Raw genomic sequence first — 18,078 nt, 5'->3', positions numbered from 1 at the left:
GTCGCTTAATTTTTTTTTTGCAAGTTAAACTTCGGATTTTTTCTACGTTGCACATCTTTTTTCAAATATGTTATGAGTGACTGACATAATCTTTTGTGAGGACGTCGCGAACGCATAAAATGTATTTTCGGAAGCACTTCAAATACGCATATACACAGCCCACCAACAAAGTAGTCCGTTCCAGTTTGAAGATCGAAAGTATTGCAAACGCGGTGTCTAGGCTGCTGTACGCTGAGCGTATCTGCAAACATGAAGCGCGGATGTCTGTCACGGATCCGGACAAAATGTAGAACACCCTTTGCACAAAAAAATACGCTTCCGTTCGGTAGTTGAGGCTTCATACAACATGAACGAAGCACTATACAACGCAGTACGTAGCCTAACAAACAATTTCTCAGAGTCGGCTAGAAATCGGTCTGTGTATTCTCTCGACCAATGATGCCATAAAGCAGAGCTCCGCGATCATTGGCTGATTTGATTAAAATGAGCTGCATAGTTACTTTGGATCCTGTGACGTGCCTGCGTACTCGCTCTCGATCGCACTAAAAGCAAGCTGTACATTGGAAGAAAAAAAAGTTACGCCATCTCCCACTAAATGGAACTATGAGCATAGCATGCGAAGCAGCGCATGTGTTGTCTTAAATTTCCGTTCATGGCGGGCACCTTGTCCGATGTTAACGCAGCTCTGCATTTGGAGCACACCATGAATTCAAATGTTGCTGTTACTTGTCCCGAACTCTTGTTGTAGCACGTCAAGCGGGTTTATCGCCACGCCACACGGGAGCACGTGCCCTCACCGCTTGTCTGCAGGACATTGTTCCCCGACGCCATCAGGTGATTGCTGAGAGAGCGCAAGGGAGAGAAGCCACAGCCTCTTACACAGACACTTACGTGGGCCCGAATTCGCTATCGCGCGCCAGCGCGCTCTGTCTAGGATACGATGCGTTGGTTCAGCGTGCCCCAGCAGTATCTCGTTCCTTGGCACTATCATACGATAGCTGAGGGAGCGTAAGGTTACCCCAGCTCCTGAATAGGTCGGAGGCGCTGAGCCGTGCTCCCTGTTCTCTTGGGGCTGCAAAAGTGGCGTCTTTTCCATTCCTGAACCTCCCTCTCTCTTAATAGATCGAAACGCGCCGGAGTGTGAGCGCCATAGTTTTCGATGGTTTTCGTAGTGTCGTGAACGTGCGCTTTCCCCAGCGGCGGAGAAACCGGGTTCAGTGCATCGCACGAGACGCCGGTGCTGTCCGTCGCTGGCACGTTGGGGAGGGGAGGTTGACGGCTGTGTGCACGTGGCGTTCTGAAGCGTGGCAGCTTGGGCTAGTTGCTATGACATATGTATAGCGCTCGTGTCCTTCGTGTCCTTCTTGTCTCTTTGTCGTTGTTTTGTTCTCGCGCTATAACTATCGGCGTTCTCAAGACTGGTCCCCAGACCTCTTTTTTTTTTCGCGTTTAAAATTTATGGCCACCATGTGGGGAACTCGTGAGGGCACGGGCTGACGCGCGAACAAGCGCCAACGAGCATCTGTGCCCTCTGGAGGCGCTATCGTAAACTCCTTCAGCCTCGCCACCTCGTTCACGACACTAGCCGCCATATTCTAGAACGCCTTTCCCTCAACGCTTCACCTTGACTCGAAAACGCCGTCTCTTGGCAGACCAAGTTACCGCATATCGGCTATAATATACAGCGATTCTTGAGAAGTGCAGCGTCAATATCAGTCGAGCAGCACGCAGGGATGTACTTATACCGCCGTATTCCAGAACGTTCCCTCACTGAATGCTTCACCTTGACTAGAAAAAGTCGATGGGAGCGCCGTCTCTAGGGGGACCAAGTCACCGCATATCGGCAATATTCTGCAGTGATTCTTGACAAGCACAGCGCCACTTTCAGTCGAGCAGTGGCGCAGTGCTCAACTCAGTCAAGTGAAGGACGAAAGTCGAATCGAGGAGCGTTTCTGAATACGGGGGTCAGTCAAGTGAAGGACGAAATTTGAGTCGAGGAGCGTTTGTGAATACAGGGGTAGGCCCCGCCGCTGTGGTCTAGTAGTGGCTTAGGTACTCTGCTGCTGACCCGCAGGTCGTGGGATTAAATCCCGACTGCGGCGGCTGCATTGCTGATGGAGGCGGGAATGGTGTGGGCCCGTGTGCTCAGATTTGGGCGCACTCTGGAGAACCGCAGGTGGTCAAAATTTCCGGAGCCCTCCACATCGGCGTATCTCATAATGGTGGTTTTGAGACGTTAAACCTCACATATTTATCAGTCTATAATTCATCGTTCACGACACTAGGAAAACATTTCTGGCCACTATAACTATAGTGGCTTGAAGATATACAATCCTCACTGGAATATTTACCAATACACGTGTGTCTAAGTGCATTGGCTGCGCACCTTTCAAAGGACGATATGCTAACGGAGCGCGACTTTCTCCTTCCACCAATCGGAGAGGTTTTGCAGGAAGAAAAGTGAAGAAATAAGTGCGGCGTCGTAGCTGCCTCTCGCTTTGCAGGTCACCTCAACAACACCGCACGGGGAATGGGGACCAATCCACCGTTATTATTAAGCGGTGGAGGCGTTTCGCCAGCTGCTGGATTTGTAATAGAATGTACATTGTTGAAAGTACAGCCAATTACATTCGTTTGCGGCGCTTCAATGAATTCCGGTATTTAAGACAAAAGAAGGGAAAGTCTAGGGACTTTACTGGGGCGGGCGAATAATGCAGTGTTCACGGATCTAATCGGAGCCACCAGACACACCCGCAGTTCACTTAGTTAACGCACACGCTGAGATTTCTTTTTTTTCTTTCTGTTGTCCAACTGCACACATTAGAAATCTCCCACCGACACTACATCGCAGGTCAAGATCCAGTGCTTTGCGCTCCCGTCTTACGAGGGAGAAAGTTCAGCGTTCGTCGCAGAAAGACGTTACGTTTGCTCTCGCTGTGAGCGCTAAGACGGCCGTGTCCACTTTTGAGCGCCGACGGCAGTGCCTTCGCGACAGCTGCCGACAGCAGCGTCAAGCAGCAGAAAACGAGCACACCGACACGCTGAAACCCGGCTTCGCCCCTTAAATGTGAATGCGACCTTTATGCAAGGAAAGGGCGGTTCTTGACCGCTGTAGATGATTAGGTAGAAACCGGGTAAGGTCGCCCCTCGAAAAAGCCACGCTTTACAGAAGCTGACGCTGCGCTGTGCGTCACCGTGTTTCACCTTTATGACCGACGAGCCACGCGTCTCTGTTTCGCATGCATAGTAGAGAGAATGGAAGCGAGAACTTAAGGGATTCATCTTTTATAGGGACTGTCTACCGCTCGGCAAAAGCTTTTTTTTTTTCAGATTGTGGCATAAGTGAGAAGATCATTCATTACATTGGCGCGCAACGAGCATGCTTTCGTCCCATAAAAAATAATTTTAATGATCTCAGTAGGGACCGGCATTATTGCAATTAATAAATCATTTTAACTACATTTTGACAGTCGACAAAAATGACCGCTAGCGTATGGCTACCTTTTCTCAAAACAGCCGGGTTCTTTTGTTTTGCGGCGGACACTGTGTTACAGAATGGAGTTGAGAAGCGAACGATGACCACGCATGACGAGTGCCGCAAGGAATGGTGGAAGAAAGCGTGCGATGACAAGCTGCAGTTTCTGCTCGCTCTGCCTAGCGCCCTGTTAATCACACCGCTCACTCTCCGATGTACATGCATGAAGGTCTTCCGTTTGAAAAAGCCGACTTCGTTTGAAACTTTTGTTTACAATGACGTTAAAGCATTTGCTCTCAGTAAATTTTTAAAGTTATAAACTTCGTAATGCGTCACAAACGAGCCTGAGTAGAATATGCCAGCCTGCTTTGGTCGACATACTACATTAAAATTTGTTCAGAATCGCCCAGTACTTAAAACACTACTCGAGAAATGCGGTTTTCCTTAAGATGTATAAATAGTATAAATATCTCTTACGTGAAATAAATGAGAAAAACTCTGTGACGTTTGCTGTTAGTGATCTCGTCTGACTGTCAACGTGCGTCAGGCACAAACGCGCGTTCCGCAAAATATGAAGATCCGGAAATCAAACAAAATGGTAGAGCCGTTCATTTTGCACAGCTAACCCTTGTCGTGGTAATCATTAGCATTTTGCTAAGACATATGCGTTGGTATCGCATCTTGTCAATATAGGAGTTTAAAGCCGCATCGTATAATGTATTCACTTTGACGCATGAGTGTCGGCAATATTTCGTTTTGGGTGATGCGAATACGTCTCATATCGCTCCATAGGGGAGAGTCTTAGCGTTGGTGCAGCTGATGTGGAGTAGGTGATGGTAGTTTGAGGAAGAATCTGACGCCTAATTTCTGCAGCCCATTAGGGAGCACGGTGCAGCGTCTGACTTTTGTGGAGGCAAATATACATGCGTGGCTTGACATGTGGAGGCCTTGCACCCCCTTGCAGACGCCCACACATCATCAACATCATCAGCCTGACTACGCACACTACAGGACGAAGGCCTGTCTCGTGTTCCGCCAGGCAACTTGGTCCTGTGCTTGCTATAGTGCCACCTTTATACCCGCAAACTTCCTAATCTCATCTGCAGCCCACCTAACACTAACCACCTTTGACATATGCTCGCACTGATAATGCTTAACTGGTCCACGTACTCCCGGGATTCATGTGTCCCTTTTTTATTTTTATTTTCATGATCACAGTGAAGCTCTTGTTTAAAGTTTCGTTAATTAACCAAACCAGCACGGTAAACAGCGTAGTCTGTTTCACTACGCATCATTTTGATCTGTCCAACACGCTATTGCATTTCTTTTACATGTTTTAAACTTGACTATTCATGTGGAATACATAACACTTCTTCTGTGTTGGACATATTTTTGCTGTTGTTGACGTACTAAATTGTTCTTACTGACTTGTTAACCCACGTTGTTATTACTTTGTATCGACCCCCTTACACAATGCTTCTGCAAGGCCTGTAAAGTACTTGTAAATGAATAGATAAATACATTTTGTTGCAGCGAAACGATTACGGTGGCGTTTGTCGTCTGTGGGATGCAGGCTGACCTTGCATTGGTCGCTATCAAGTCCGTGATTGCTTACTCAACGTCACCGCTGCATCTCATTATCCTTGCTGACAAGGAGAGCGAGGTGGATATGAAGAAACAGGTACGTCGTGGAATACACCTTGTGAAACGTCACGTGGCGCACCGATAAGAGTGAATATTCGATATGTGTTCCTTGCCCTTTTGGGCATGTTGACGAACCCTCCGATGCATCAAGGGAACTTGTATCCGCCGCATTGCAGTGCATCCTACTAAATGTTATTCATTAGCTGCTGTGTCTGTATTCTCAGCAAGGATTGCACTAAACAAAATGTACTTCCTGTTAAGCACCGTATGTAAGTATGTCATATGCAATAGCGATTTATTTCTTGTGTTCTAAACACGTTCGGCAAAAAAGAAAAGTGAAGAGACATAGTGTGGTGTTTTGTTGCCTGGTTGTTCGTTTTCACTCGTTGGTTTTTGGCTGCAACGAGGGCGTACCATTTTCAGCACCACCATTTCACTTGCATCAAGACGAAGTGGGTCGCGAGTAAGACAAGTAAAGTAGCGGTAAGTAGTCCGCCTCCAGAATCACGTGCATTTGCAACACGCGTTCATTGAAAGCTGAATACGCTAAACCTGCGTGACTTTTGCGTATTCTCATGTGTGCAACAACAGACACAGATGCTACGAAGGATGGCTTGCGCGGTTGCCTTGCTGGTTTATATATGTGCACCTAATTGGCTGGAAATAACCGACTCGCTTAACTTTCACTGCAGTTTTTGTTTCAAATTTTCTTATACGTGACAGCTCGCTGAGACACTTTACTTTTTTTTTTTCGTGTGCAGTTCGTCGTAGTCAATACCAATTCACTGTTTGTACGGTGATTGTGCTTTTTTATGATCGCACCTTGTGGAATTGAATTTTTCATGCTCATTCTCTTTGATGTGATCTGTTGAGACGAGATCTCAAACTATGCGCTGTATGACTGCTGGTATGTGCGACATACCTCTAGGACAACACCAAGACGGTCACGACAACAGAGTAAGCACCAAGAGAATAAAAATGGTCCTGTTAGGTGAGTACACCATAATTAGAAGTTCGCAGAAAAAAAATAGAATCAGCTCGTTTATTATATGGGGTAAATTGGAGATCAATGGGAGAGGCCATCCTTCCGTGGCGGACGCAAAACGGTTTCATTGTAGGAGTGAATAAATCGAACCCTCTATGCAAAGCGTTAAATCAGTCTCTTAGCGGACCGCATGATTTGCACAACGGGCTCAAGGATATCGACATCAGAGTCAAAAGTCTTTGAGGGAAATTAGAAAAAAAAACGTGGGGTCCAAGCTCGTCCTCGAGGACCTGGAAGACCAGCGACAACTCGTCACCAGGGCCAAGAGGGCAGTCGAAACTGTTGGTGGACTATAGGCACCCTCCCACCTTGTGTGATACCGTGCATCTCTCGAGCAGCTGTTTCGAAATAAACATTTTTTTTCTCTCTCTCTCTACCCGGTATCAGGTTTGCGGTTACTTTAAAATTTCCATTTATTACTGAACCGAGCTATGGCCAGGTATCAGGATAAAATTCAACAGGACCAAGTACATCAGCATGCTAAAATTTGTGGTTCTGCACGAATTTAAATATTATTGCCACCCGTGTTTCTTATTTTTATTTTTGTTTCGTTTTTCGCGCATAAAACCGGGCTGGAATACTGAGGGCGAGTTGGGAAAAGTTCGCGATCATTGTGCATCACTCTGTTAGATTTCGCGCAAACGCGAACACTCGGGATTAATCCAGATATTGCGCGACGACCTAAAATTGGAATGTTCGACGGTGCATGTATAAATGCCGACGCGCTTTGCCGCTATATCAGCTGCTCAACGGCCGACGCCCTGTTCGCCGCTATGAGTGCCAGTGTGTCGCTGTAATCTGATTTCCCAGTTACCACAACTTCGGCCGCCGAATAAAGTTTCATCTGAACATCGAGTCTGCTCCCTTCGTCCTTTTACGACCCCGTGGCGATATCGTCGAACACATGTAGGGTGTCGCTGGAGCCAACGCTTCCATGAACGATTTGCTGCAAGGCAGCGGCTGTCCTTTTTAGGGGCGTGTGTATGCTGCTTACGAACTCTCTGAACCAAGTAGAAGAGAAAGAGGGAAAGTAGAAAAAGAGTGGAAGGGTGCAAATGCCTTCTCCTCCTCTTATATTTTGGTCCAGAGAGTGTGAACGAAGTTAGGCTGAGTAATAAAAACTCATTCATATCTGGGCTGAAAAGTGGCAAAGGTACTTTGAACACTAAAGATACGTTTGCACCGGAGTTAAAATTTTCGGAGCCTGTCTCCTTGAAAGAATTTTTAGCTTAGAATTCAATACCCCGCCGCGGTGGTGTAGCCGTTACAGTAGTCAGCTGTCGACCCGAAGGTCATGGGTTCGACCCTGGCAGCCGCATTTTCATGAAGGCAAACTGCTACCGGCCCGCGTAATGGGTGATTTGAGTGCACTTTAAATTACCCCAGATGACGTTACTTGAAGCCGTTCTCTACGGTGGTCCTCCTAGTTATGTAGTGGTTTCGAGGCGTAAAACCTCAGGTATTTCTATTGCATTTGTAGTAAATTATAGCGCGAGGAAAATACAGTTCCCTCTAGATTTTAGGTGGCAATTACCATGTTTTGTGCCTTTTCCATGCTCGTGTAAGTGACCTAGCGACATTAAGTACCGTCTCTTGCATCTCTGTTGCATTAATATTGCTTCCTCGCGCAATATGCATGGTCTATGTTAACGTGGACATCCTGCATTGCCAACCAGCGCTTCTGTACTGAATTACGTCGTTTGCTTGCAAGGTGGAATCTTGGCCATCGAGCATCAAAAAACGGGTCCATGCACAACTGAAGCCTGTGCCACCACCAGTCAACCCCGACCTGGCGCTCCAAGAATGCGCAGCGCAGCAGCTCTACTTGCCTGTAGGTAACAGTTCAGTTTGTTACGTTGTTATGAACGGGCCTTGAACGTTCGAGCAAGCTGTTTCATCTTTTCGACAAAATGGCATAACCTACTTAAGAGTATGTTTTACCAAGAATTACGCCTGGTTAAAAACACGCATTTTCCAAAGGAACATTTCCACAAAAAAAGATATATCCAGAAATCAGAAATTTCCTTCACATTGAGCGTATCGATCAGGCCAGACGTTCTGCACATTCAAATAACACTTTCTTTTCTACCCGCAGTGCGAACCTTCATCAAGGTTTAAAGGGACAATAATGAGCAAAACGATTTTGCGCATAGTAGTAAAGTACAATTTTCGATTTCGAAACACGCTACTCTTGCCGCGACACGACGCTTGGTGAGTGAAAAACTGCGTGACAAGGAAATGTGGGTGAGGACGCCACCTTAAAGTTTCCGCACAAATTACCGTGACATTATAAGATTTTGAATGCGCCTAGTGGGCCCTAGGTATAGTTTGAAATCAAGAAAATTGAAGTGGGGTACCGTAGACCTAGCCTACGATGGTTCATAACATTGCGTCCAGCCATTGTCCTGAATATACCTTGAATTTTGTCACGTCACGTACAGAAAATTGGACCTGAAATTTAATAATGAAACTTCAACCTTTATTTTCTACGGTAATAATGAACTTGTAAGAGGGGAACAAATGTCATAAAAATTCTCAAAGTGCAATTTGTCACTCTGAAGTAAGTGATTGTTTCTCTGTAGTGTCCCTTTGAGCAGTGTTTATATCTAGGATATTCCAACGGCCCCGAAACTATGAAGCCAGCGTGCCCCGCCGCAGTGGTCTAGTGGCTAAGGTACTCGGTGGCTGATCCGCAGGTCGCGGGATGGAATCACGGCTGCGGTGGCCGCATTTCCGATGGAGGCGAAAGTGCTGTAGGCCCGTGTGCCAAGACTTGGGTGCATGCTAATGAACCCCAGGTGGTCGAAGTTTCCGGAGCCCTCCAATACATAATCATACGGTGGTTTTGGACCGTTAAATCCCATTTATCATACTATTAATCATCAATCAACCCCGAAGTCATTGCAAGCTCTTGCGGCGTTCTCTGACTGCGAGAAATTGTCATACCAATCTGATTCTTAACGTCACAAACAAGTTATGTATCCTCTGTTGTTCGAGTGTCCCAGATATTAAACCCGACGCTTGATGCTCAACTAGCAGAAGACATATAATGATATGATCTCGGCGTTTTGGAGCCCATCGAAAGGTCTCGTCAGCCGTAGAGTATACTTCGATTGAGAAAGAGGCGTAGTTTTTTATTATAATGGATGGATGGAAGGAGCTTTATTTAAATCCTCCTGTACCTGGGGTCGCCACCTCCCTGGCTAATCCCACTTCGGTACGGAAAGGTCAAGCCTCCTAGCTCTGTCATGGGCGTGCTGGTGAGCCAGGACTTAGGGGATTTCATCGTGTGGTTTAATCATACGTGCAATGTTGTAAACCGTTCTCGGGAAATACCCGGGCCAACTGTCCCACACTCCCAGAGCATGAGTTCAAGCGTAGATATTTCACTCTTGCGTGCCTTGCAAACAGGATCCATATCTTAAATGTTATATTATTGTTTTCTCCGTGCCGGTGACTAATAAGCGTGTGTCCGTAATTGTCTAAATGTGACCACTTGTGCTTTCTTTACTCTGAAGCTAAGGGGGTGCAAATTCTCTTCTTCCGAAGTAGTATTGGCGATTTCAGTATATTTCAAGTGTGTATTCCGTTGTAAGGTCCTCTAATCGAGCAGAATCAAAGCAGTATACATAGGCACTCGAGAGCCATTTTCGCAGCTGCCGCCATGTTCCGTGCAAAGTTCGAATCGAAAACATCGCCACTCGTGTCTCATTTTCTTTCTGCGAGTGTAATAGCGCAAGCGCTGCCGGCAAACGCGGATTAAGGAGTGGTGAAACGAGCCAGAGGTCTGGGTCACGCGAGAAGCTTTTTAAGGGTGTCAGAGGGCGTGGGGGGAGTCTGCGTGGTCACGGCAGATGATGCGTGCTTCCACCAGCCGGGTGTGGTCGCCCGCGGTCGCGCGAGCTGTATCATTAGAGGGAATCAGATAGGGCTCATACATTTAACGTCACAGTGTTTGCTCTGTAGGCACAAACAGACGGAAGGTCACCTTGCTCACTGCAGCGGCCGCGTTTCCTCGAGATAGCATTTCGTTGAAGTTCGCGAGATAGAATGATAGTGAGGTAACTGCTATTCTTATTTTGCATAACGTTCCAGTTTGTTGATATCGCATTAATTTCTTTGCCCTTACTCTTGAACACACCAAGAATTAAAACACATCAGAACACAAAGCATAGTAGCTAGTTACACTAAGGCTCTTGTCATACCGTGTATCCCGAGTCACCGTCGATGTTTACAGAGTCAGACATTTGGCTGCAGCTCTTATTGAACAGCCATCATTAGTGTAATTCTGCAAAATGTAGTGTCCAGGACCATACTTAGAGTTCAAACAAGTGCAAGCAAACATTTAAGTGCAGAGTATTCGAGTGAAGAAAAAAAAGCTATAGCCTTGAAAAATTGAACATGCCTGCCCTATAGTTCTGTTAGGTTGCCAGTATCCGACTAGCAACGTTAGCTTGTGTTGTGGGGTAGGGAGGGGAGGCAGTGTCTTTTCTCTCCTCACTATGGCGCAATAAAAGAATGAAATTTACTGATTGGTATATTGTTTACAGCGAATATATGTTAAAAAGGGCTTCAGTGCGTATAGGTCAAGCTAAATAACGAATAATAGATTCAGAGCATAGTGAATCGCTAAGACGCCTGTGTGTCTATGGTCTTATAAGCTCTAACGAGTCTAACCAGTTGAAAAACACCTTCCATATAAACAATCGTCTTTTATTGAGCTGATTTGGCGCACTGGACCAGACCACAAAACCCAAAAGTTGACGAAATCACACTCATGGAAATGTTGGGCTAACAGTTTTCGTGGACCTGACGCGCGGATCTGTACGGTGTTTTAAAATACGGCAAACCAAAATGTCGCTGTTGTATAGGCGTTCAGTAATGCAAGGGAAGCTTAAGCATGTTTTTACTGGGTAATTTTAACATTTTCAGAGTCTGCTGCCTGACGTGGACGCCCTCCTTTACGTGAGCACAGAGATGGTTTTCGTTCATCCCGTCGAAGACATCTGGCGAATGTTCTACTCGATGACCGACCAGGAAATGGTTGGCATGGCACCGGAGATGGAGAGCATCGACCGTAACTTGTACCTGTCGACGTCCCTACAGCCATTCGTTGAACCATTCGGTAAGATTTGAAAGTGATCATTCAGTAGTTAGGTGATCACGTATTTACACCATGCGCTACATGATAGTTTCGCCATTACTATGCAGTGCTGTAAGTTATCATCGACAAAATACTATATTTGAGAGGTCATTACGTGACACGTAGCTTCCAGTAGATGACGCTCGCTGTACACTATTGTTATTTTCAATCACACACTAGCATCAATAGCACAGCATGAATTACGAGAAGTGGCTTTATACGTACTGTTGTGCTCAGATGCATAAAGCACCAACTGAGCTGAGTTTAGTAATTTTCAATGAAAACACACTAAAGGAAGATGCGAGTGAGAATGTCCAAGATTAGGAAGTGAATGATTGGGAGTAAGGAAACTACGAAAAGTGGAAACCAGCTTTGTTATGCTAAACCCTGACAAATCGTGGGTGTAATTGTAAAGCCTGAAGCAGACAGACCACTTCCTCTGTCACACGCAGCAAATCATCTGTAAAAGGGCAGGAGAATATGCGCGTGACTGCATCAGCAGATACAAGGGTTTCCATTTCCCCCTTTGCTAGATTGTTCGCGTGATGATCGCATTCTTTTTTTTTAAGTGCCCCCGAGGGCATGCACCCTACGTAGCACTAAAAGAGACTGCGTAACTGGCTCCTCTAGTAAAAATCGGTCGTGGCCCCCCTCTTCATGATTTCTTTTGCGTTACGTTTTTTGCGTCCTACAGCGTGAGTGCTTAGGAGCTCACGACAGCTGATTTAGGTTATTATTTTGACGGCTGCCACTGCCGCCATTGCCCCTAGTAACTATACTGAGCGAAATCAGACAAAAAATAAAAGAAACAACACACCTGCGTGGAACGCGTCGCATTGTCGCAACGAAAACTGGAGAAACAGCCTTTTGAAATCTTGTGGTGCACTTTGTTGGGGAAACTAACCTAGCTTCAGCGGCATGATATGCAGTACGCCATAAATCACAATCATATTGCGGTGTAACTAGATACCCACCTCCCATATTTATGCCGTTAGACACACTTGCGTAGCAGCGCTATATTGTTCTGGCTGATTAACGAAATCACTGTGGCACTGACTAAAAGCAAGAAAAAAATCGGCCCCGCGTCTGCATGTTACAGCGCAAATGCCGTCGAAAGACGATAGTCTTGCGTCTGGAGAGAGTGAACAAACCGTTTATTCGATGTTTCGTGCAAGAAAATTGGTGACCGGTATTCTGGAGGCACTCCGTTATAGTGTGCCTCCAGCCTGCAGCGGAGACGAACGAGCTCATCAAGTCACGTCACACGTGAGACATGAGTGCTATCTGTCAGTTATTCTGGAAAACGGGGCGCGCGCCGTGCACGCCTGTTTCTGAGGTGACAAAGTGTAGAACGGAAGGTGATGGGTAGGTGTCACCACCGTGTTGTCTTAGCAGAGCGTTGGAAACACTTGCCGTTTCGTGCAAGCGTTGCAAGACCAGCGCAGCGTTATAAAAGATACGATCCTTAAAATTTCTTATGTATGCTTTTTCTAGTAAAAGATACACGTACATTATATTGACGTGTTGTTATGTTGCCTCAGATATGCGCAATTATTGTTTTTAATTGACAATCGCATAAGTATGAACACTGAACTTTGAGCAATATTGGTGGGCGCTGCGGATGGTCTCGGTCGTTCGGAGAATCCTTTGATCACTTTGGTGCCGTTTGGGGTACCGTTAAGGGTGGACAAACAGACCAATATAAAGACAGACCAAAATTTTTGCGTCGAAGATCCCCATGAAAGACTATCGTCTTTGAAAAACAAATAAGACTGTATGGCGCCCCTCGCTAGGTTGCGCACAACTGTTTGGAGGAAAGCCGCGTGAGATAGAAAGGAGAAGGAAAACGTCAGCGTTGAAGGTTGTCACGTACAGAAGAAACAAGATGGCGGCGCCACTGTTAGTTTATTGTATCTGTAAAGAATTGAATGCTTATTCTCACACAGTGCGCTGCGACAGATCGATTGTCAGCGCCTATCGATGATTTGCATTTGCTGCGCGCACTCTGCGCGAGCGCTTGCTATGTACTTACATGCAGTAAAATCTCGTTCGTTCAAACGAGAAGGGGACTATAAAATTTTTCGAATCGGCGAGTGGGTGCTATAATGAACCGACGCTGCGTCGCACTGTGCAGACAAAATTCAAAGAAGCCATCTCAGAACTCGTTATGGCGAATCAGGTGTTACTACACGTTTTTGGCGGCAGATTTCATAAATACGTTCATGGGGCTCTAATAGTGAACCGAATTAGCAGATTGGTCAGTGATACTCCTGAAACAAGCACCGTCATGCATTTATGCCAGCTGCGAACCTTAATGTCGCAATATATTAAGCTAATTGCCTTAACTCTGCCCCGTAAATAAACGCGTTTTCGAGCGAAAATAAAGTTAGGTGTTACTATACGATTGTATGCGTTACACCATTGCTAACAACGCAGCAATGATTTAGAAATATTACAATGTGAACTTTAAATACTCCTGTTTTATTGGAACACTGGAAGCTCCTCATGCTTTTAAAGGGTGAAGATTAAAATGATAAATAATTATGAGCGCGAATGACTCAACTGTTTGCGTATCCGGCTCTTTTAACTGTCAAAGGTCATGCGTGGAATGTGATACCGTTAATCCGTCATCTCAGTAATTATATTTACTGCCCTGGTAGGTCAACAGTATTCCATCACAATCCAACTTTAGTCCATCACAGGTCTAATGCGTTTAGTTATAGTTTGCAGAACACGGCCAAACAATAAACTCGCCAGCGGATTCGGTCGCAGGTAATAGTTGCAAGATTGTTTCCGCTACGTCACTGTGATGTTGCCGTGTAGGTCGCCTGTCCTGACCAGCTAAATAGCCATGCTACCTTCTTCCAGGTGTCAACTCTCATCTTCTGCTGATGAACCTCACACGGATGCGAGCTAACGGATTCGAGCGCAGCCTCAACGAGAGTGCACGAGAGCTAAAAAATGTAACTATATCGCCAGTCGAGGATGCGCTGAATATTTTCTTCGCGCGAAATCCCGAGGGCATCTTCACCTTCACATGCCGCTGGAACTACCGCCCCGAGCACTGCTACAAAAGTGCGTTATGTACGGACGGGCCAGTGGCCGTAGTCCACGGTGCATACGATGATTTCATGTATCGGAACCCGGCATTTATGGCTCTACACAATTCCATGAGGCAGGTGAGCTTCCATATTTATCACCGTAGAATGCTAGTCAGCAGAAAAATGAGACCTAAAGGAGTTTCTGTGTATACCGCGCTGTACTGCACTTTATTTTATTTATTTATTTACAAATACCTCTCAGGCTCTAAGTAGGAGCGTTATGTGAGGGGGACTATACAATAGTTATTTGAAAAGAACAGAAAACAAACAAAAAGAATTCAAAAGCCACGTATTTTACAATTGCTAAAATGTTCAATAACATACACTTTAGTAATATGACACAATATGCGTTATACATTTTTGAACGGTTCGATTGATATGTGGGGTTTAACGTCCCAAAACCACCATATGACTATGAGAGACGCCGTAGTGGAGGGCTCCGGAAATTTCGACCACGTGGCCTTCTTTAACGTGCACCCAAATCTGAGCACATGGGCCTACAATATTTCCGCCTCCATTGCGGCGGCTGCATTTCCGCCTCCATCGGAAATGCAGCCGCCGCAGCTGGGATTTGATCCCGCGACCTGCGGGTCAGCAGCCGAGTACCTTATTTGAACGCTTCGAGATGTCAATGTACAATGAATGAACACGAATATAAAATACGTGCTTAGGAAACACAGTCATATATAGTTAGTATTTTATTTCTAAATGCCACGTGATCACGAATGCATACCACATCATCAGGAAGGTTATTCCATTGTACTATGGCACGTGCATGCGCGGATGCGTTAGATTCTTTGGTGCGGGCGAAATGATGAGCAAAACTATGCTGATTATGTAGCCTGCGAGATTTGCGATGGGGCTTTGTTTGTGGCAATGTATTTACGTGCGTGCTGTAGATGACTTTATGGAATAAACGTAGAGTAGCTGTCTTCTTGCGCAATTCCAGGGATGGCAGTGATAACGAAGCCTTCATATTAGTCACACTGGAATAGCGATTGTAGTCACGTGCAATGAAACGTGCAGCGCGGTTTCGCGCAGATTCTAGTGAGTCGATGAGATAGGCTTGGTGAGGTGACCAGATAAATGATGCGTATTTTAGTATATATGCAATGGTATCCGTGATTCTGCTTTTAAAAGGTCCCTGCTGTGCTTTTTAATCTAACCACCGAGTGTTTTATAAAGGAGTTAATTGCCTAATGAATCAATCACGTAATTTAAAAGAAAACGACAGGCCAGCGCGCAAGGCGCAGCACAGTCACAGCAAAAGCTAGAAGAGTGGCCTTTCATGGCCTTCTCTAAGCACTCGTTGGGCAACTGCTGCAAGCAGCTTGAGGCCCACTACAGCATTAATAACAAATTTTTTAGGGTTGTAGGCCGGCATTCGCTATGCTATTTTTCATCATTCTTCTGAGAAGCGTGGTATCCGCTAAGCTATTGCGAGGAATTTTGTGTCAATTGTTCATGCAGTGGCTGACGACGGCGAGGAATTATGCCTGAAGTGGGTATGCGCCGCAGTTATTAGCTGCACAAAAACGAGCTTTTGCAATGGGTTCAGGCATTGGACGGCCTAGTCGTTAAGCTATTCGCATTGTGCGATGACTGCTTGTTCTTTCGCTGTTTTAAAATGCTTTGAAGGTCGATTAACGCGATTGCTTTCCAGACATCAAACCTGCCTCAAGTTTGCGAAATGTCCCGAGCACCGGCGTAGCTCCGTTGTACAATACTGGGTGGGCACCCAAAGAACCAGGGTTCGAGCCCCATTGTATCATTGGTACTGTTTTTTAATGCAAAGCAATTCTTAGTGACCTTCGGCGACCTATCTATCTATATATATATCTAGCTGCTTACGTTTGGGTGTTCTCGTGGTCACCTCCTTAACTGGGCGTGAACCAAAATTAGCATGGGAGGGTAAGATGGTTTGACGAATATGATGCGATTGTCAAGAAATGAATAATGTCACAATTCCGTCGCGTACGTCGTCAAACGCTTCACGCCAGACAGCGGCACTTACCAGACAGTGGCACTTTCCCACTGGCGGGTATGTGCCACTGGTGTGCGGGTATGTGCCACAGGTGATTGACACTTACTATCTACCGAGGAACGACGAGAACACACGTGGGTAATTTTAGCACGTGAGCATTAAACAATACCCGACATCGGTGGCGTCGTCCCAACGAAGGCATAGAATAAATGTCAGTGACAAGAAAAACTTGGCATAGGCAGCGTTAACCCCCCGATGAATGCAAATAATAAATTTCAGGGTCCCAACAGAAATCGAACCCTTGCATTCTGCGTGGCAGTCAAGCATTTTACCACAGAGCTACGCCAGGTCTCGAAACTGCTTTTCAAATAGACGCTAATCTCCATAAAACGTCAATAGTGGTTGCAGTGCGGCCAACCCAAGTTTATAAATATTACCTATGTACTCCTTTGGTACAGCCGTCACGTTGAGTTAACGTCAATTGCGGTTAGGTGCCATGCGCGTCAGTGTATTTGTGTAGCAGTGTCCAGGACCAGCATCTTCGTGAGCATCTGCGATCAATATAAGCTTCTGGTGTTGCTATAAGGCATGTTATAGTTGGCATCGTTGCGCAAGTGCAAATTACTGGTTATATAAACATCTGCAACTCTTAAGCATATGTCTGTGCGTGCAACATTTGTACACATATTTAGCGCCATTTCATGACGTCTTGCTCAATAAAAAAACTGTAACATGGTCACCTTCCCTTCGCATGCTTCGCTTAACGTCCATTCCCAGGTACGTGGGATCTGCCGATTTTTTTTTTGTAATTTCACGCGATGAGGTTACAGACACTGGCGGTGGCGGCGGACAACTACGGCACTGAGCGAGACCCGCTTTGTGATCTCATAACAGTTTTTTGCTGTAGAACGAAATTGATCAAGTACGCGCGGAAACTGTAGTTGCATATATACCAGTAACATTGTAACAACGTCCCAAAATGATCAAGCAACAGTGGGTGGAGGCAATCTTGTGCATGAGAACGTAAATAAGAACACGCAAGAACGCGGCGTTGGAGTGAATGAAGGAGGTGTAAAAGCGAGATGGACGTTTCGTTTCGTTGTGACCATTTTGTGCTATTTAGGCGGTATGCATTTACGCAAAATCAGCGGCACTGCTTGTGCACAATGGAGGCAGTTGACTGTTTTCTGCACAGATGGCGCTACAAAAAAAATTTTAGTAACTCCTCTATTGCTTTTTGTCGTCTCTCGTGCCTACGAGTGCGCTGGAAGCTAAGCAGGGACTTGTTCCTGGGCCATAGTTGGTGCCGTATCAAATTTATAATTTAGAGCAAAGAACGACTCGACGGACACAAAGAAGCGCTTGTAGTGGTTCGTTCTATGTGTCCGTCGTGTCGTTTCATGTGCTACAATGTGCTACGATGTGAATGTAGTCTAAGTAGGGAGGCACGCCACGGGGGAGTGAGATACGGCTCTAGTATAAGTACTACTGGCCAAACTTACCTGCCGCTGTTAAACATAGCGTGCAAACTCCAATACGTCAAACCTGTCTTCGATCAGGAAACAGTTAAAGAATGCAATAGTTTGATTGTTGCCTTGTTGGGGATTACAAATGAGATTAGTATTGCGATAGCATGAGTCAGCATGAAATCACGAGGGACAAAGGCAATGTGACATAAGCACTGCA

The 18,078-nt window shown here is 45.8% G+C and overlaps 1 protein-coding gene across 4 annotated transcripts in view; it reads left to right on the top strand.

Annotated features, from left to right (window-relative positions):
• Window positions 1-18,078, top strand: part of LOC119168403 (glucoside xylosyltransferase 2) — a 53,697-nt gene that overhangs the window by 33,439 nt on the left and 2,180 nt on the right. For all 4 annotated transcript variants that reach the window (XM_075866810.1, XM_075866813.1, XM_075866812.1 and 1 more), the window contains 4 exons: window positions 5,009-5,156; window positions 7,876-7,995; window positions 11,097-11,289; window positions 14,176-14,486. In XM_075866810.1, the coding sequence (XP_075722925.1) occupies window positions 5,009-5,156; window positions 7,876-7,995; window positions 11,097-11,289; window positions 14,176-14,486 (772 nt within the window). The remainder of the gene's footprint in view (window positions 1-5,008; window positions 5,157-7,875; window positions 7,996-11,096; window positions 11,290-14,175; window positions 14,487-18,078) is intronic.

This window comes from Rhipicephalus microplus, chromosome 6 (genome assembly GCF_043290135.1).
Source record: "Rhipicephalus microplus isolate Deutch F79 chromosome 6, USDA_Rmic, whole genome shotgun sequence".
NCBI classification, from domain to species: Eukaryota; Metazoa; Arthropoda; class Arachnida; order Ixodida; family Ixodidae; genus Rhipicephalus; species Rhipicephalus microplus.
This window is presented reverse-complemented; position numbering and strand designations above follow the sequence as displayed.